General features: G+C 39.2%; 1 protein-coding gene across 7 annotated transcripts in view; it reads right to left on the bottom strand.

The window, feature by feature from the left end:
• Positions 1-1303: 1303 nt before the first annotated feature.
• spega (striated muscle enriched protein kinase a) overlaps positions 1304-20323 on the bottom strand; it is an 88272-nt gene continuing 69252 nt past the window's right edge. For all 7 annotated transcript variants that reach the window (XM_041781645.1, XM_041781643.1, XM_041781644.1 and 4 more), the window contains 17 exons: positions 19960-20017; positions 19799-19876; positions 19546-19718; positions 19430-19456; positions 16664-16816; positions 16528-16570; positions 16348-16413; positions 13364-15983; positions 11630-11797; positions 8911-9033; positions 7951-8115; positions 5611-6196; positions 3896-4135; positions 2979-3202; positions 2794-2869; positions 2556-2705; positions 1304-2486 (listed from right to left, as the gene is read on the bottom strand). In XM_041781645.1, coding sequence (XP_041637579.1) covers positions 2258-2486; positions 2556-2705; positions 2794-2869; positions 2979-3202; positions 3896-4135; positions 5611-6196; positions 7951-8115; positions 8911-9033; positions 11630-11797; positions 13364-15983; positions 16348-16413; positions 16528-16570; positions 16664-16816; positions 19430-19456; positions 19546-19718; positions 19799-19876; positions 19960-20017 — 5179 coding nt within the window. In that variant the 3' untranslated portion in view covers positions 1304-2257. The remainder of the gene's footprint in view (positions 2487-2555; positions 2706-2793; positions 2870-2978; positions 3203-3895; positions 4136-5610; positions 6197-7950; positions 8116-8910; positions 9034-11629; positions 11798-13363; positions 15984-16347; positions 16414-16527; positions 16571-16663; positions 16817-19429; positions 19457-19545; positions 19719-19798; positions 19877-19959; positions 20018-20323) is intronic.

Below are 20323 nucleotides of genomic sequence, written 5' to 3' on the forward strand. Positions count from 1 at the left end.
GCTAGGCTCGCTGTACTAGTGTACTGGATTAAAAAGCGACCGTGTTAACTGACGGCTTTCAGCCGTTTACGTCCGTGGCTCAAGTCATCGAAATTGCCTTCCTGTGTAGTTAATGAGTAAACACATGTGTTCTAAGTCTTGTTTTTGTCACTAAGGCAATACAAATCAAATAAAAAAAAAAGCATATGCGAAGAATTTCAGCATTCAACATCTGCTGCAAGTACGACAATGGATACATCCGACACCGGTCAACACGGTCACTATTTACACCGTTACACTTTACGTTTCTAAGTCAAATAAACGGTTCCTGGATGCACCCCTGAGCCATTGGCACAATTGTCGTCGTACATTACGACTTACGCCGACGAAACACTGTTTTATTTTGCAGCTATCACGTTATAAGACCACGTTTACACAACAAGTAGCAAATAACCCCCAAAACTTAAGCTAACGGCTACTCTGCCGACACTACAGTCTTTCAAACTACAAATTGGGCAGCATCGTTCCACGGTTTCCTCCGTATTGACAACATATGGACAATAAATTGCATACATGTGTTGGTGCATGCTGTTATGGTAATTGTGTAATGACAGCTGTTAGTAAAACCTTGCTCAAGAGTAAAACTTTGAGTAGAAGTAGCAGTGAAGAAACGCCCAGTTTGGGTTCCCTTGAAACTGTTGAGGGTTAGGGAGCGTCGCAAAAGTGCTGTCTTTCCCCCTTGTGTTTATTTTATCTTGTCGAAAATACAGCTGCTGGCTGAGGTCAGGCTGTGTTTAATTTCATTTATTTATGTATTCATTTATTATCATTATTTTTTGTATAGTATTTTTGTATACTTTATGCACAATATTTTATCCTTAATGGACTTGAATATATATATTTTTTTACGATATCCATTAGCTCCATATTATTTTGCCAAAATATGCTTCTTAAAGGAGAATTATGATGCAAACTCACCTTATTTCTTCTTGAGTCATCACACATCAGTCCCTTTTCTAAGTTGGAAGCTCCTTTATGTCTGTTAAGCATGGCAATATGGGATAATGGGTCTTTTTTGCAACTTATGACACTGTTTTTGACTTGACAGGGTAAGAAAAACTCATCAAGAAGCATTAAAATAGCCAAACAGGAAGTTGCACACCTGAACTGGTGGAAACAATTACTGGCGATGGTTACACCTGTGCTTTAAGATGTTAGCAGGTGTGTTTTGAGCGTTTTTATGTTAAAAAATCTGTATGATTAAAAACTTCTGTGACAAAAAAATATTGAACAAGGAAATGTGAAGGTAAAAACTCACGCTCCCTTTCCCAGTTGTATCAATAGTTTATTACAGACTATCTCATAAAAACATTTTCAACTTTGTCCACATATAAACACCGCAAATTGGTACATTTACAAATCATCAACCGTCCAAATTCATACAAAAAGAGGAACACTGCGATAGATCAATACACAAGACGTTCTATTATTACAAGGACTGCATGTTCTCTATGTCTGCACGTTGTGTAAGAATCTAGAAGTATCTTTGTGTTGTTGTAAAGTCCAAATAAAAGCAGTCAAATGTTTCTTTAAGTTTGAATAGTTCTGAGTAAGAATCAATGGAGACATTTACAAGATTGAGATTTTGGATATTAATCCGATTCAGGCACTGACTGGGTAATCCGACGGGTAATACTGAGAAACAACAGCAACTTACTGACTGCTTTTGTGTTACGGTAAGAGTTCGTTCAACCACAGAACAAGAAATTATACCAAAAAAAGTCCTACTTGCCCTAAAAGAGTCTTGATCCTAACACCAATCACAAACACACTCCTTATTTTTGATTTTCCCCTCTGTGCTAAGTCAAAAAAGTGGATCGGAAAAGGTTCGCGCACGCACATGCAAATAAATTAACATGAAAAGGTAAACAATTTCAAGGAAAAGAAATCATGTTTTTGGTTTTTAAAATGCAAAATAAGTTAGCAGCTTAAATCATCATGGTACATTCACATGAGTTGTTCACTACTAAAGAAGAAACGATGCACACCAATGTTCCAGAGTGGAGAACAGTGAAATCAAATGTGCAATTTCAGAACTCACAATGTGGCTGAGAAATTGTGCGATCAAAAAAATAAAGAACATCCTGTGTCCTTTCAGCAGATTACAGGCAGCTCTGACTTTCACTATCCTAAAAAAAACGACACAGCGTTTTCCTCTCCAGGTGGATATTCGTCTCACAGCGTTGGTTCTAGTTCCAACACAAATGCAGTTTCCCCGTCACTTCAGGCTCGTCGCCGTCCCAGAGCCTGGAGACTTGGGCGAGCTCTGGTAGGTGCGCAGCAGCACCTTGTGCTTGGTGGCGTCCTCGGTGCGGCGGCTCTGCTGCTCCACCAGGAACTCTTTGAGGCGGCTGGAGGTGAAGGTGAGGGTCTGCCTCCTCAGCTTCATCAGGTACGAGTCCTGAAGCCACGCCTGGGAGAAGCAGTCGCGCGTAGTCGGACGAGCCCTGAAAGAACAGATGTTAGGATTTCTTCTTCTTCTCTTAAAGGGAGGGTGAAGAGAAAATCGTACTCACCATGGGTAACTGCTCAACATCTTTTTGAGAAAGGCGGAGGCACTTTGGGACACGTTAGGGTAGAGTTTAGTGGGGTCAAACTTCGCCATCAGGATTTTGGATTCCACTTGGACAGGGTCTTTGTCTTCAAAGGGGAGCCGACCACCAAGCCTGGTGTAAAAACACAAAAAAGGCTAGAAATTTCCCAAAATGCAGTGATAAATCTGGGTGATTATAACTGATGTGACCTAAAGCTTACAGGATGTGTGCGATGACTCCAACACTCCAGATGTCTGCAGGAGGTCCGACCACTTCACCTTTAATCATCTCAGGAGCTTCAGTCATATTTGTAGAGGATGGAAAATTGGAAAAACTTACACAACATTGTGACAAAAATTAATCTATGGGGGGCGAGTGAAGAGGAATTTGTATTTTTATCCTCACCCATGTACTCGAGCGTCCCTGCTCCTGAGTCTCTGTGTCTGAGGCTCAGCGGGTTGAAGCTCTGAGCGCTGCCAAAGTCCACAATCTTAACTGCGTTCAGGTTGGTCACCATGATGTTATCAGGCTTCAGGTCCAGGTGGAGGACGCGGCGGTTGTGGAGGTACTCAACTCCCTGCAGGATCTGGACTAAGTAACCCACCACGTCATCCTCGGAATAACGAAACCTTCAGAGTAAAGCAAATATAGTACTTTTAAGGCTTAAAAATTGGAAAATTTCTCTATCATATGAGGTGACTCTTCCCACAGCCTTTATGTACGGTGGCCCTGAGGTGCAAAACACAACTGCAAATTAAAAAAAAAACATAACTGCAAAAAAGTAAAAAGAACTGAAAATAAAAAAATCATCACAGCAAAAAATAAACAGAACTAAAAATGCAAAAAAAAAACTAGCTGCAAAAAATAAACACAACCGCAAATAAAAAATATAACTTCAAAAAAATAAATACAGCTGAAACAAAAAAAACATAACTCTAAAAAAAAAAAAACAACAGAAAAAAACGTAACTGAAAAAAATAAATAAATAAATAAACACAACCGAAAATCAAAAAACATAACTGGAAAAAAGAATAAACACAACTCAAAAAACCAAACACAACTGTAAAAAAAAAAAACGACAATAAAAAAGAAAAAACAACAGCAAAAGACTAAAACAAAATTGCAAAAAACTAAACACAACCGCAAAAACAGGAAACACAACAAAATTAACTCAAAACTGAAGAGGCAGGTACCTGCAGGCAGAATATACTGCAGTTGTGTTTTCTGATTTTCCTTTTTCTATTTGCAGTTGTGTTTAGTTTGCTTTAGTTGTGTTTTGTTTTCTGCAGTTGAGTTTTGTGCTTTAGGGCCACCGTATTTACCTGTCTATGAGGCTGAACAGCAGCTCTTTTCCCGTGCAGTACTCGGCCACCAGGACCAGGTACCGCGGCGTGATGTAGGCCTCGTGCAGAGCCATGATCTTCTCGTTGTGCAGTGACTTTAGGATCTCGTACTCCTTCAGGACGCTCTGTTTGTCCTCCTGGCTGTAGGGAATGATCTTAGCCATGTAGATTTTACCCGTCAGGTTCTCACGGCACTCTCGGATGACTCCAAAACGACCCCTGAGGAAATAAAACAAAATTAATTCAACAGTTTTAATGTTAAATTTATACTGTTAAAAATTACATTTAGCAAGACATAGAGGTAAAAGAAAAAAAAAAAAAAAAAAACAGATCTTTTTTGTTTGTTAGCTTTGTTTTGTTTTGTTTTGTTTTTGTTTGTTTTTTTGTAGTTGTTGTCTTTTGTCACTTTTGTGAATTGATTGTTTTTCCTGATTTTGTTTCTGTGTAATCTTGGTTTGTTTTGTTTGCATGCTAGTTTTTGTTTATTTGGTTAGTTCCACTTTTGGGGGGGTTTGTATATCTAGTTTGATTTTTTTCTGGGATTTTTTTATTTGTATAGTTTGAGCTGTATTTATTTTCATTTTTTAAAATTTTGTTTTTGTTTGTCTTAGTGATTGTTTTTCTGTTTCGGGGGGTTATCTCTGTTGTGTTTTGTTTCTTTGCTTTTTTTGTCGTCTGTTTTGGTCATTGCTTTTACTTTTTCTTTGTTACTTTTGTTCATTATTTGTTTTCCTGTCTATTTTTTGGGGGAGGGGGGTTATTATTCTTGGTTGTTAATTGTTTTGTTTGTATGCTAGTCTTGCTTGTTTATTATGTTTGTAAGCTTTTTTTATTGGCTTAATGTTTATTTCTTCAAAATATTGTTGTCTGTAAGCTTTGTTTTTATTAGTTTTTTTGTGATTTCTTCTTCCTTTGTTTTTTTCCCTGTTTACAAGCTCAATGATTCAATGTTTTCTTTGTTAGGCTTGTTTTTGGTCAGCTTTCGTTTTCCTTTCTTTTTTAAAAAATTTGTTTGCTCAACATTTTTCTGGGATATGAGCTCTGTTGTTTTTTTTCTAATTATTTGAAGATTCTTTATGCTTTCTCCTGTTAGCAGTGTTCTGATATATTTTTTTATTTATATGATATTTTATATCAATTTTTGTCTTTTTTTGTTTTGTCTTGGATATTGGTTTATATATATAAATGTTATTATGTTCCTGGGAAAAATTTAAATACATATTCTTCGTCTCTGTTCTGACAACTGAAGAATTTTGCAAAAAAAAACAAACAAACTATTTTTCATTATAAATACACATGATAAAACACATGATTTTTGTCCAAAATCCCATACATTTAACAAACATACAAGTATTTAGGTAGAAACTTTTTTAAACCAAAATATTGTAATAATTCTCTTTTAACTCTGAGAAAAACCCTTACAAATGTTCTTTAAAAAGCAGTTTGAGCACAGTAGGAGATCTGAGTGTGCACTGAAATAATTTGACTATAAAGCAGAGCATAAAAACAGATTAATTAACTTGTGGGGAAAGTAGCTTTGAAGTCTTCTATACATCAGCTTCACAGCTGCTTTTATAGAGCAGTGGTGAATTCTGCATCTGGAAAACTAAACTGAGTTTTTATGAGTTGAGTTCTCCTTCATCTTACCACTGTTAAAAAAATGCATCAGAGTTTGATTTGTTTCTCTTTCTCACCTGGCCTTTTCGTCTAAGAAGGTGTATGGTTTCTGTGGTACCCCTTGTCGCAGTGTGGTGGAGGGTGTAGATCGTCCTGACGGGGTCCCCCTGGTGGGGGTGTTGGCTCCATCAGCGATGGGGCTTAGGCTGGAGCTCTGCAGCACTTGTGGGGTAAAGGAGATGGGACTCGGGGCGACTCGGGCAGTGACGGCAATGGTGGGGACGTACGTGGGAACAGAAGCCACTGTGGGTTTGGGTGGAGTCGCTGGTGGAGTCACGAGAGGAGGAGATATGGGTGGGGTCTGGGTCATAGGGGACACTATATTTATGGGACTCTGTGGTTTGGGGAGGACAAAAGGTGGAGGAGCTTTGACTGGAGCTGAAGATGGGATAGAGGGGGGGGCTTTCTGAGCCTCCTTGGTTGGTTCTACCACAGGTGGAGGAGAGGCAGCATGAGAAGGAGAGGTGGAGGTGATGGCGGAGGCCGTGACCCTGGGAGCGCTGTTCTGGACGGGTTTGAGAGGGGGGACGGTGACTGAGGAGGTGACGACAGGCGCAGGTGGGATTGTTTTTACAACGGCTACGGCAGGTGGACTTCCTCCTGCTGTGGAAACAAACACACAGATGAAAAATAATTACACCTGAGTGATACTGAACTGTAATTTTGTCATGCTGGACCCTCATAAGGCACCGGGACACAGTTAAAGGCAGTTAGACAGTGGGTGCCATTTAAGCTCAGTCGATAGAGCAGGCATGGACCAGTTCTTGACACACTGGTCTTAGGATTAAGTACCGGTCCTGGCTCTGTTTGGACCATTTCCTGGTTAAAACAAGCCACAGAAATCAGGAGAAACTCTTATTTTTAGACAATCATGAACTGAACATTTGACTCCTGCTGTGTACACGAATGAAAACCTCAAACAGTCCAAGCTTTTTTTCAGAAAAATGTATTTTCTCCAAACATTAAGTCCAGCAAATCACAAGTACTGTAACTACTGACATTATTTCTAATACACTGCATAGATTTCATAGGCCTATTATACTGAAAAACACAACATATGGCAATGTAGGCCAACATTTTGATATGAGCACTTTTATTTTGAAATGTTCACCTGACCAACTGGGCCACATGATTTCCTTGTTTAAAATATTTTATCAAAACAAAAAAAGAAAAAAAAAAAAAAAAAAAAGGGATTTAGAACAAAAAGCACTTAAAAAATGTTTTCCTTCTGTCCAATTTTATGTGACTGAAACAAAACAAAAAAAAAAAATTTTTTTTTCCTTTCTTTTTCAGGAGTAAAAAAATGGGGGGGGGGACCCTTTGTTTTTCCGTTTTTTTTTTTTTTTTCAAAGTAAATTACTTGTTTTTTTGTGTTTTTTTTTTTCGACCTGTGTTTTTCAGAAGTGAAAAATGGGAAACTGGCTAGTTTACCTTTTTTGGAAACAAAATATTGGAAAAAAAGTTTTTTTTTTCTGTTTATTGTTTAGGACAAAAAAGCCAAAAGGCTTGTTTTTCTATTTTTGCTTTTTTCTTTCAGAACCAAAAAGAAATAGAAAATGGCTCATTTTTATTCTTTTTTTCTTCAGAAAAAAAGAAAAATAGGAAAATGTTTTTTTTTCATCTGTTTATTATTTTAGGACCAAAAAAGGCTTGTTTTCAGTTTTTCTTTTTATAAGGAACCAAAAGAAGAGAAAATAGCTTGTTTTTCTGTTTTTTTTTCAAAACCAAAAAAAGGAAAAATGGCTTGTTTTTCCATCTACAGAAAAAGGCTTGTTTTTTCCATATGTTTATTCTTTTAAGGAAAAAATGGGAAAACAACACGTTTTTGTCAATGTTTTCTCTTTTTTTCAAAACAAAAAAATGACGAAAATGGCTTGTTTTTTCCGTTATTTTATCTTATTTAGAAGAAAAAAAAGGGAAAATGGCTCTTTTTTTTCAGCAGCAAAAAAGGGGTAATCTGCATATTTTTCACTTTATTTCCATTTTCAGTCAAAAATGAAAAAAATTGAATAACAAGGGCTTTTCCTGATTTCTGAGCCTTAAATCAACCAGGAAATGCGACTGCCAGAAAATACACTGAATCATACCCCACTGTCTCTCTCCATATTTCCTGTCTCTCTTTAGCTGTCCTGTCAAAATAAAGGTTAAAAGTTCAATATATCATCTTCTCTCTACACCGCCACCAGGTTGAATGTCTACAAAATTCTGTACAGTTTTGTGTACTTTTTATATACAAGAGTGCGACATCACTTAAGCTTTACCTTGTACCTTTGTGTCCATCTTTTCAATTCTCTTGTGCTATAAACTGCAGTTGATAACTTTATGAATAAAGTTTGGCTGACTGATTGATCATCTACCTGTTGAGTCAAGGCTGACGGGAGCAGAGCTGTTACTGTGCGGTCCTTGTCCTGCTTTGTTCACACAGCAGACTCTGAACCTAAAGGCAGCCCCTGGCGGTAAATCTGAGACGTTGTAGTAACAGTCGACGACCCCGGTGGCGACAGTCATCCAGTTAGAATCACCTGCAGGAGAGAGAGGGAAAGAAATGTTATGATGTTTGTAAGAAAATCCTGAATTTTAGCTTTGCTTCCTTTGAAGAATTAGTTGCAGTGCACAGATTTGCCAGCAGATGGCAGCGTTGTCAAAGTAATATGACTTGATGTCATTTAATTTGTAAAATCTGGCTTAAATGCAAACCAGTTAATGCCTAATTTGGCTGCTGTAAAAATCATCTGTCAAAGCCTTTAATTTCTTATATATTCATGTAAAAAAGAGCTGAATTAAAATGTAAATGAGCTCATAATACACTGTACTCAGAGTACACCCACGCTGCCTGGCAAAGATGAAATCTGGAACAAGACGATAAGGCAAAACAAGCAAAACAAGCCAGAATCAAGAGCAAAAAAGTTCAATAAATATTAACGAACTTGGAGTGTGCTAGTCTCAGAGTTCTGTAGACTTCATTTCCATCCACTGCATTATGACATAACGATGATTAAAGTTGCATAATGACAAAAAGCTTCGACAGCAGAATGAGTACAGTCTGTATTCCCTGGCGGTCTGACTCATTTTCTCCGTCTAATTGGTGTCTGTGGATTAGAAAACTTATTTCCTTCTTCGCAGACGGTATAAAGCCAAATATTGTCAGACATTTTCAGACACCGGCAGCCTCCAGGAGCTCGAACTCCTCGTTTATTTGAATTTTCTTGACAATAACACAAAAGAGGATGTAGTTTTAAAAGCGGCAACTATTATAACACAAACTATAAACATGGAGATGTTCCCATGCTTGGCTTTTAATCAAATTTCTTGCTCACCCTCTGTCTTTCTCTCAAGGTTGTAGCTGCATGGTGACTTGGTGTCAGCTGGTTTCCACAGAACCAGAGCCGTGTTGTTGTACGTCTGAGGGACTTCAGGGGTTCCTGGGCGTTTAGGGACACCTTAAGATAGAAAAACAGCATGGTTAAGTTGATATTTATAGAAACAAAATCTGTTTAACAAGGATTTTGGAAAAAAAACTTTAAAATTAAGATACTTTTGATGGTTCTGTTTTTATATTTTAGTCAAGAGGCTTGGGATTTCAACTGTGATGCGGTTTAAAGGGTGTATATGTAGGTTGTTTCACTGTAAGATGTGTTTTTACAAGCATATGTGCATCTCAACATGCTAGCTACATGCTGTGTTTTTTTTCGCTATGAGGTAAATTTCCCAAATCAATCAGCCACGGTGGTCTACGGGTCATTCAAAGTATCATAAGGAAGAATTTTGTGCCAGAAAACAGTAAATTTTTATCCCCAACTTCTATCTCTGCTCCGGCACAGAGCCAAGCAGCTGCACTGTAGCATATTTTTAATTTGAGAGGAACGTATTTCTTGTGAGTGGTCGTGGCTTCAGCTCATTCAACCGACACGCCCACACCAGCCTGAATTTTTATGATTTCGAAGCTTAATTTCATAAACTTAGAGATGATTTTGACAACTAGAATTTGGCATGGTGGTTCATAACACAGTGGCCTGTCACACAACAAACCTAAAATACAGTTTTTTTATCACTTCACAAGGACTTTAAACTTATAGCTTAGATCAGTGGTTCTCAACTGGTGGGTCAGGACCCAAAATTAGGTCACAGAGCTGTTTTCAGCTGTTTTAAGTCAATGAAAAGTCCTTGGTGGACACCTATTAATACATTTGTACATTTTCTCGATATTTCAACTCATTTATCTCATCATCATGCAATAACAAAACAGCTTTTCCCACTCTTATGAGGTGATTTTGCAAGATTTCTGGAAATAGGCTAAAGTTTACTGGCAATTGCAGGGAAATGAGGTGTGAAATGTGTCGGTTTTGGACTGCCTGTCTTTTAGGTCACATATTTTGTTCCATTCAAGATCCAAACTGCAAAATTATTCATTAAAATAAAAATGAACAATGAACATAAACATGAACATTTCTGGGCTGCGACTTGTCATTGAAGAAGCTGGTGGGATAGGATGTTTGATTTAAAAAATGAAAATATCCTTTAAAACATGCTGATACTTTCAAATTTATTCTAGCCGATACCAGTATCAGTACCGATATTTAAATCTAGTTCAGTCCTCTAAAGTTTAAAGCAAACCCTGCTTAACCCTCTGAGGTCTAAGCAGTCTTTGGCACATTTTTGTAGTTTTTATTAATATCTTTGACATTTTAAGTCATAGAAATTCGGTTTAAACACTTCTATAAACGTGAGAATCTAATCTTTCACCCTCACTTGCAATCCCACATGATTCACAGGGCCAATAAGAGAGCAGTTGGCCATTTGTCCATCAACCTTTCTCAACCAGTTGACCCTCTAAGGGTCTCCCTATTACAGTTTGCAGGAGAGGTAAGGTGAGAGAATTTGACCTGTTGATCTCTAAAGAAGCATTTCAATTGCAGAAGCCTTGGCACAAATATTGAGAGTTTGACTGAAAAGACTCATCTGTTAAAGACAAGTGACCAAAGGAGGGCAGCATGTTAGCTAGCAGGATTACAAACTCCACATGGTGAAAGCAAATGGTACAAAAAGAGCTAAACAGCTGCACAGAAACTGCACAATGAGGAATTTGATGAATGCAATTGAAGTCCTCACACAAGAACACCCTTTAAACCCTCTTCAAACCCCCCCTAAACAGTCTTATATACCGGTGTGACTCACATTCTGGATGTCACAGTGCTTAAAGACCACTTAAAAAGGCCTCACTTTGCAGGAAATCATCTCTATTATAATTCTGTTGCAACTTTCAGCAACTGTCACAATTAAAGCTAAAGAAAAAGAGGCAAGCTCAAGGCACAAAGACAACTCATGTTTGTCGTTTCATCAAACTAAACTTGACACAAATAGTCCTTCCTTAATCTCAAAAATACATTTCCCATTTAGCGTGTACACCTGAAGCAGCAGAGAGGCCGATTCTTCGGATGAGATAAGCTGTCTGAGATATTTTTCACACTCCTGATAGATTATTGAGGGGAGACGAATCGCTCCATTGGCTGAGATTCTAACAGCCGTAACAAATAAAGTCCAAATTCAATCGATGGAACCTGACAGCGGAGAAATACGCCTCCTGCTGAAGCCTCATTGTTATCATTGTTACAGAAACTAAGCAGAGCTGCTCTCATTACACTCTATTTGTAAAGGGCATGACTGCAGACTGGAATATGAGCCGCCACACTGCACGAAGCATCATTTATTCCAATGATATGATGAATAAGAGGGAAAAATCCATTTAGTTAATCTACTGTAAAGCTAATCTGTTGGCATTAATATTCATTCCAGCTGGATTAATAGTCAAACCATTCTTCCTGCTATTAAAATTAAATTATGTAAAATACATCACACTTTAATGATCATTACTGTTTGTCCATAAAAGGGTAGAAATCCTGGAAAGTGAGCTTATTCAATTTGCAGCTCTGATGTTAACGAAGATCTCCAGTTACCCATTCCTAAATCCCATTTCACCCCTGTATTCAGTATCAAATTAACTTAAAAACACATTATTAATGTCTTTAGGGGACTCACTGGCTATGGAAAGCGTGCAGGAGGTAGTGATGGTTGCGATGGGGTTGGTGGCGACACATTCGTAAACTCCAGCGTCCTTGTGGCTGGATTTCATGATCATCAGAAGCTGCCTGCCGTCTGGGTGTGACACGAGGTTGACTCTGTCTTCAACCTCGAGCGGTTTGCGATCTAGAAACAAAACAATAAAACACATAAAAAAGCTGCTTCTTGTTAAAACTCAACAATAGTATATTAATATGGACAAGATGTCTCCTGTTGTTCAAAAGTGAAGCCAAAATACATTCTGATGATCTGGTAATGCATTCACTGATGTGGTAAGTAAGCTGAGCACCAAAGGATGGAGGATTGGCACAACCCCTGTCCTGCTCTAGATGTTCTTGTATATTACCAGGGGCATGGGAAAATAATCCCTTAAAGAAGTAACAAAGTCTACACCTTAAGGGTGGAATTAGGGGTGGATGTGGTAAGTAGGACTGGCCTAGGGTACCATCCTGGTGGGTAGTAGGGTTGCCACGAGACCCTGGTTGCCCTGTGGATACCCAAAGAGCCCAAAAACCGCCGTTGGTTTCTGGATGCATCAAAAGCTTGGACAAAAGAGATGCCATCGAGCTTGACCTTGACATATATATGAGCTTATTCAACAGTGACCGTCCACTCTTTTGCTTGCTTTGGTTCCTGAAGGAAATTTTGACATTTCAAAAAAATCCTAAAACAAAGCCGACCAGCTTTTTGAATACTCAAAGCTACAAAAACTTTGCTACAGATTATGCACAGATTTTTTTCAAGGAAAAACAACAACTACACATCCCGCAATCCAGTTCAATTCCTACAATAACAACTGAAATGTCATCAGTTCACATTTTTTGTTATTTGTGTTACGGGTTAGATAACAGAACAGTACTTCATCCAATCTGAAATTTACACTGCTGCTGTTGCTAGGCAGGAAATGCTTTACTTTCAAGCTATTTCACTAGTGTGCCCTTAAAATTGAGGAGTGCCTGAGTAATGTTATTTAAGAGAGAATATTTCTGAATGGCAGTAAAACTGACCAATCAAATCACCTCCTTTAGTGGGCGGGGTTTGTTATCTTTGACTTTGTGACAACTTCTGCCCACCATATGTGGGTGAGGGGGCGGGCCAATGTGTAGGAGCTATAGTATGCTACGTAACAAACATTGGCTTAGCATGCTTCTGCAAATCTGTTGTTTTTCGATTATTTTTTTTATATAGTGGGATCAGTCGTCATCAGGTGCAAAAAGCCCAAGTTTGTAAAAGTTTCGTTGATAGCAGCGAGCTCCACTAATCAAAGATATGGCTCTAACACTCAAGGATTATGGGTAGTGTATTATATTATAGTGTAGTTGTTTTCCCCAAAATTGGAAATACATTATGCTTTGTTCCTGTTGTGTCAATCTGATTAAAAATGCTGCAACGAGCATTATTCACCAACAGGGATGAGGTTATATCTGGTCCTTTTTGCATCAATTAAATAATCAAACTAAAACTTCTCAGAAAGATGTCTAGCTGGACATAAATCATTATGATAATAACTAACACTCCAGACAGAATTGGGGTTTGACACGACTTTATAGATTATCATCTTTGAAGAAGTTTGAATTTCTGATATTAACTAGCCATCCAGAGCAGAATACTTTGGCTTCACTTCCAGGCAGCTCATGCTTTCTCCATCTTTATAAACAGTCTATCATATGACTTAAATATCTAAAGAGAAACCTTTCATCCATGTAATCTCTGGATGTGGACTCCCAGCGGGGAGGCAGCTCAGAGTGACGGGTTCTCCCTCCAATAAGACGTGGTCTTTCAGTTTGATGTGGAAAACAGGAGCGAAATCCGAAGCAGAGCGGATAAACTGCTGGCTCTTTGACAAACCCTCCTCTTTGGGGGCGGATGACTGCAGATCCGTCTGAGATGGGGTTTTGTCTTTCTTACTCCGTGATAAACCCCACCTATCCCATCGCGATCGCCTGTCACTCTCAGACTGGATGCTTGAAGTGGATTCAATGGACTCCTTGGAGGCACCGGCCCCCGTTTGTTTGGCAAGCTGATTCTCTGGAATGCCCATTCCTTTCAGTCCTCGCCCCTCTGATTGGGAATGGCGATGACGTGCAAATAGGGGCGTCCTTTTCCCTTCTGCATCGTCTTTCCTCTCCTCAGATTGACTCCTGATTTTGCTGGAAATTCCCGCCACTTTATTTTCAAACTTGTTCCTCATTGCTAGAACTGGAGAATCGGAGACTTTCTTCAGATCTTTCTGACTTCCTTCACTGTCTTTATCCTTCCTCTCTTCTGACTGGGTCCTTATTCTGGCCGATATCCCAGCCACTTTGGACTCAAACTTTCGCCTCATGGCAGAAACCGACGACTCCTCTGCTTTTCTTTGCTCCTTTTCTTCCAGCTGCTTCTGTGCACTGTTCAGCTCTTTTGTATCCAGAGACTTGCTGCGACCGATCGCCCATGAAACCCTCTTGCTGACGGCAGTTTCTTTCACATCCTGCTGCTTTTCCTCCTTTGGTTTCTCGCCCTTCTTGTCGACGGATGTTGACCTCTTCGCCCGTAGGGAAAACCTCCCAATCAGACCAAGCCCTGCTTCCTTATCTTCTTCTCTTAAATCCTGAACAGATTTGGATTTCTCCTGCAGTCCTTTAGACACCATTTCAAGTGGAGCCCCTCTCGGCCCCGGCCTGTAAACCTCCTCTCCCCCTTCAACTCCCTTTCGGCTAAGCACAGGTGATTTCTCCTCTGATTTGTTTCTGGTCAGTTTCCGGAGACCGCGAGTCAAAGACGACTCTCGTTTTTTAAAGCGGGCTTCAAAGAGCTCCTCTGAGTCGATGTCTTTTATGTCTGTTCTGAGCACCGGCTGGCGTGGGAGGGCAGGGAGATCAGGGTTTGATGATGTGGAAACTGGAGATCTATCCCCTGTGGCTACTTTAGCGAATACAGCGGCATGTTCAGGTAATGTCGGCATATCTGAAGACTTTGTATCGTTTGAAGTCATAGGGCTTTTTGGCTCTGTTTTTTCAGATATTTTAGATGGTGGGATACTCTCATTTGCAGATGACACCTTACTATTTTCTGCCAATTCCAAATTTTCATTTTCATCTTTTTCATTAATATGTAACTCATGATTCTCTTTCCTCTCATCTTCCTCATCCTCCTCCTCGATTACAATAATAGGAGTGACTACAGAAGGTGACATAGAGTCTGATTCTGCCTTTTCTGACTGGTTTTTGGTCCTTTTTTCTGTCACTTCATCCCTGCTTTCTTTCACATTGTTCTGTTGGTCCAGTCTTGACGTTGGGAATATAAATGAAGTTGGTGAAGACTCTAGAGATGTTTGTTCTGTGAGTGCGGACATCGACGTTGCCTCCTGGAGCTTCTTCGCGTCTGTGCTACCACTGCCTGCAGACGGGATCTCTAAGGGGGCTCCGAACCTGCGGTGCAAGGGCATGGGCTCAGAATCTCCCTGAGTGAAGGAGGCGCTTTTACGAAACACTTTAGTCTTTGGTACATCCTCCCCAGGAGTCTCAGATGACGCTGCTCTTGTAAGTGCCGAGGGTCCTGTTCTTGATTTCCTCAAATTGCGATCCAGAGACCCTGTGCGGCGCTCATCCTCCATCCCGAGTGTTTCAAACAACGGTCCGCGCAGGCCGCTCATCTTTTTATCCATGCTGCCTCCCCTGAGCAGCCGCTGCCTCATCAGTTCCAGTTTCAGGGCGTAATCCTCCTGGCTTAACTTTGCCGCCCCGGGGCTCGGGCTGCGATTGGGCAGCTCCATTGAAACAGCTTTTTTCAAGCTCTTGTTACTCGGCTCTGAATCTTTATTTGAATCTCCCTCCCCTGGGTCGATGTGGAGGAGCAGTGCTGAGTCAGCAGAGCTGCCTCTCCTCATCGTCGCCCGCCGTGCTTTAGTCTGTGAATCCTCCGACTCCACGCTTGATCCTTTCTTCAGAGGAGCTGGTTTTGTCTTTTCTGCTTCCTCCTCATTAGCAGTTCCTTCTTTATCTCTCTTATTAACCCCTCCTCTAGTACCTGCTATCTCCACGTTATCCTTCCTCTTTGTCCCATCAGACGCCACAGCGGGCCGCACAGTTGCATCGTCATCCCCTGGGATCTCGTTAAGAGAGACCCTTGAACCAGAAAAGACCATGGACAGCGGCATAGGAATAAAGGGGAGCTCATCCACATCTGCATCCGAGTCTGAGGAGGAGGAGGGCGGAGGGGAGCCTTCTTTTAAGTGCCGTGCCACAGCGATGGAGACATGGCTGGAAGAGTCGTTTAAAAGTTCAGGAATCGAGCGCATCACCATCTTGGATTTATAGTTGATAAGAGAACGCTGGAAGGAAGAGCAAAGAGAACATGAGATAGTGACTTTTGGTATCAAATCTCTTTAATTTATATGCTAATTCTCAGAAAACTGATTTAATCTGAGTTAGGGGGCTGATTTCTGTCAGAAAGAACTTTCCTAAATGATTCTGCTGGTCAGCCTTGTTTAAAATTGACTGAAATGTCATGTACATCTTCATGAATGCATCTCTTAACTCAATCCCACCAGCTTTGGTCTGTTTACTTAGGCCTTGCAAGAAAAAGGGCTACTTCTATCCAAAACAAAGGTTTTCTGGCCCTCCAGGAATCACATTTTTACCTCTTAATTCCTCATTTACAGTATGTCTATCAGTTCACCATCAGTGGTGGCTTACCTGCCATCGCCTCCTCGACAAAACTTGCTTTAACATCGCTGTATTGATGCTTTTGTTCGTTGGTGACTGTAATACAAAAAGAAGGGAGCTTTCATTAACTTTACTTGAGCTATAAATAAAAGTGTCACAACACTGGTGAACTTCAAAGCAGGGAGGTATTTGTCAAAATCATCGCCTCACCTTGAACCAAGGATGGCGAAGGCACTCGATAGCACTGGGCCTCCTGAGAGAGGAGAAAATATCACCATAAGGAGGGAGCATGCCATTGTTTTGACACTTCAATTTAAGGTTAGGGATAGAGAATAAATTTGCTTACAGTCTGTCCACCACCAAAAGTTTGATGACGAATCCCTTTGCTTCTTTGCAGAGGTCAGAAAACATGCTCTCTTCAAACGCCACGTTGTAGTTACGGATGTTTAAGGTAGTCGCTCTGTCATTCTCGCCAGCGAAAGGAGACACACCAGTCAAGCTGAAAATGAGAAACATTATTAGTAACAAATTTGAATTTGAATGTGTCAACTTGAATTTGAATTTCTCAAAATGAATTTGAAATTCTTGACTTGAATTCGAATTTCTCTAGTTGAATTTGAATTTGTCAACTTGAATTTGAATTTATTTACTTGAATTTCTCTAGCTGAATTTGAATTTCACAACTTGAATTTGTATTTCTTTACTTGAATAATTTGAATTTCTCGACTTGAATTTGAATTTGGATTTTGATTTGAATTTTGATTTGAAATTGTACTTGAATTTGAATTTGGATTTAGATTTTGATTTGAATTTCGATTTGAATTTTGATTTGAAATGCAGTTTGAATTTTGATTTGAATCGAATTTGAATTTTGGTTTGAATTTCAATTTGAATTTTGGTTTGGATTTTCAATTGAATTTTGCTTTGAGTTTGAATCTTGGTTTGAATTTCAATTTGAATTTGGGTTTGAATTTTGATTTAAATCTTGGTTTGAATTTTGATTTGAATTTTGATTAGAAAATGCACTTGAATTAGAATTTTGATTAGAATTTTGGTTTGAATTTTCATTTGAACTTTGCTTTGAATTTGAATCTTGGTTTGAACTTCAATTTGGGTTTGGGTTTGAATTTTGATTTAAATCTTGGTTTGAATTTTGATTTGAATTTTGATTTGGATTTAACTTTGAATTTGAATTTGGCTTTGAATTTGAATTTGGATTTGATTTACAATTTGAATTTTGATTTGATTTTAGATTAGAATTTTGATTAGAATTTTGATTTGACTTTCAAATTGGAATTTTGATTGGAATTTTAAATTTAATTTGACTTGAATTTCAATTTCAATTTCAATTTTCTACAAGAATTTGAAATTCTCAACTTGAATTTGAATTTCTTGACTTGAATTAGATTTCAAATTAAAGGGAAGTGATTTGTGTGCTCTAGTTTCTTCACTGTATTTGCCTGTGAGATAAATCCATTGATACACCTTTGTTAGTTACTACTTCCTTCTGTGAGCACCGACCTCCACCTGTGGAGTGGCTGTTGGCAAAAGACTCCCTCTTTTACAAGATATGTAATGTTACTTCTATAAGACACTGTGAAGACACAATCTGTATCAGTTACCACAGCATGGCCTTACAGTAAAAGAGCGTATGTAGTAGATTGGCATGCATGCAATCCAGACCTGTCTCCCATTGAAAATGTATGCACATTATGCAGCCTGAAATATGTCATCTCATGTTTGCAATTGTTCAAGCATTAATTATGGCAACATAACATCAGACTCTGATTTCATCACTCCTCACAAATATATTTTAAAAGCAGAATTTAGGAGTGATGAGATAACGTCTTCAATCCCCCTATCAGAGCCTACAGGTGGATGCTGGGGTGGAGGTGGGTTGAAAGCGAGAGCACAGTTCTGATTCAGGGCAGAGCAGAAGAAGAGACTGGTCACATGTGAATTATGAGCCTGAGACTGACGACCTAAGCTAGCTTGCAAGAAAAACCCTGCACTGGAGGGCAAGTTAACCCTCAGATATCCTAAACAGATGTTACACACAGCATCTTGGTGTCCAAAAGTGGACACCACACATGAATAGCAGTAATAACAAAATACATGAACATTTTTTCCCCACGTTTTTGCATTAATTTATTCATCAACATGTGACCTAAAGATAAATATCAAATTCTGATGAATATTCAGGAATTTAATCCTTAAAATGCTAGTTTAAAGGCATAAAGCCCCCCCGTTTTGTGTGGAAAAACTCAGAAAATTAAATAATTTCCTTAAACTACATACAAATTGGATTTCCTTAAAAATGACATCACATCCTTGCATATGTCAATGATGAGCAGAAACTTTGATATTTATGTTATTTTTTCACATTTTTCAAAATTGTTACACTCAGACTCTTCGTGTCCGAATATGGACCCCATACTAATTTTTCATCAACATGAAACCTGTTGAAAAATATCACATTCTGATGAATTTTAAGGAATTTAACCCATTAAATGCAAGTGTAAAGGCATAAAATCCCTTTGTTTTGATGTGGAAAAACACAAAAATAAAATAATCTTCACAAACACCCATGTAAACTCTTTAAATCTCTCATTACTAGGAAATTTGAAACCAGGAAAAATCATGCAATTTTCCTTTAGGCTAAGTATAGGAAAATGGCTGACATTTGGTGATGAATAGGAAAAACTGCAAATTTGACTCAATTACTGCTAAATTAAGGCCTGATATCAAACAATGAATGTTTTTTTTTTTACTGTAATGGTTAAGGGATCAAAAAATGTGATTTTAATGGGATTCAATGGGGCATTTTTGGTCACGAGGGTGATGAGTGTACACAAAAAGTGTACAGAGCCTAACGTGGCCCCTGGTCTGCCAGTTGATGATCACTGCCTGCTTGAGTTCAACATCTTTTCTCTGACTGAATATATGTTGAAAGAGATTCAGATATCTTTTTTTATTCACATTTACACAGCGTCTCAACTTTTTTGGAATCAATGTTTAAAAAGTTGAGTAGCTGATGCTTCAAAATTGCATAAACAAATCTTAAAAGTATAAAACATATAATCTGAGTGAAATATCGTGTTAACAAACCTACCAGAGGTAAGTGATGACACCAACGGGCCTGTGGGAGAGAGAGAGGATGAGTGACAGGACTGAAATATTATTTTTCTGCAGATAAGAAGACAGCGACTGCAGGAACAGGTGGCTCACCATATGTCTGTTGCTGTGGAGACTGGAGTTTGATTAACAATCTCTGGTGCAACGTATTCTGGCGTGCCGTATTTGCAGTAAAACTCCTCTGATTTCTGCAGTTTCATTGCATTGCCAAAGTCGCAAATGCGGATCTGGTCGCTTGCAGGAGCTGCCATCAGGATGTTTTCTGGCTAAAGTGGTAAAAGCAGCAACTCAGGTTAAAACATGGGAACAAATAGGGTTAAACATCATTGGTAGGAGAGAGGGATACCTTTATATCAAGGTGGGCAATGTTTTTCTGGTGCAGATAACGAAGACCTTCAAGAACCTGCTGCACACTGGAACGGATCTTTAGAGGAACAGAAAGGAGTGGATTGAAAAAGTCATGTTACATAATGTTAGCGCAGTGCAGTCAGCAGAAGCACAACAAACCTCCACTTCCTTCACTGTTGTTTTTTTGGCCATCCTCTCCAGCAGCTCCTCGTGACATCTTCGTACAGCAGTTAAGGAAAAATAAAAAAGCTGTTACTTGCCTGCAGAGTCCAGGCAGTAGGTAGGAAGGTAGGTGCATGAGGAATGAATTATAAATGAGCAGAAAAACTCCCACACATCCCCATCTCGGGCTAATTCCACTCATCGGGGATGAGTCAGAGAGAAAAAGCGATGCTGCACTCCATTCATGCCTCCAGGGGTTTGCAGAAGACATTAGGATTAATGCTGTGGATCTTTAGTGTCCTTGAGATTCATTTGAGTGCACTTTTGTTCCACCATGAAGCAGAAGAAATCTGAAACAAGA

The sequence above is a fragment of the Cheilinus undulatus genome, linkage group 24, assembly GCF_018320785.1.
Source record: "Cheilinus undulatus linkage group 24, ASM1832078v1, whole genome shotgun sequence".
Taxonomy (NCBI): domain Eukaryota; kingdom Metazoa; phylum Chordata; class Actinopteri; order Labriformes; family Labridae; genus Cheilinus; species Cheilinus undulatus.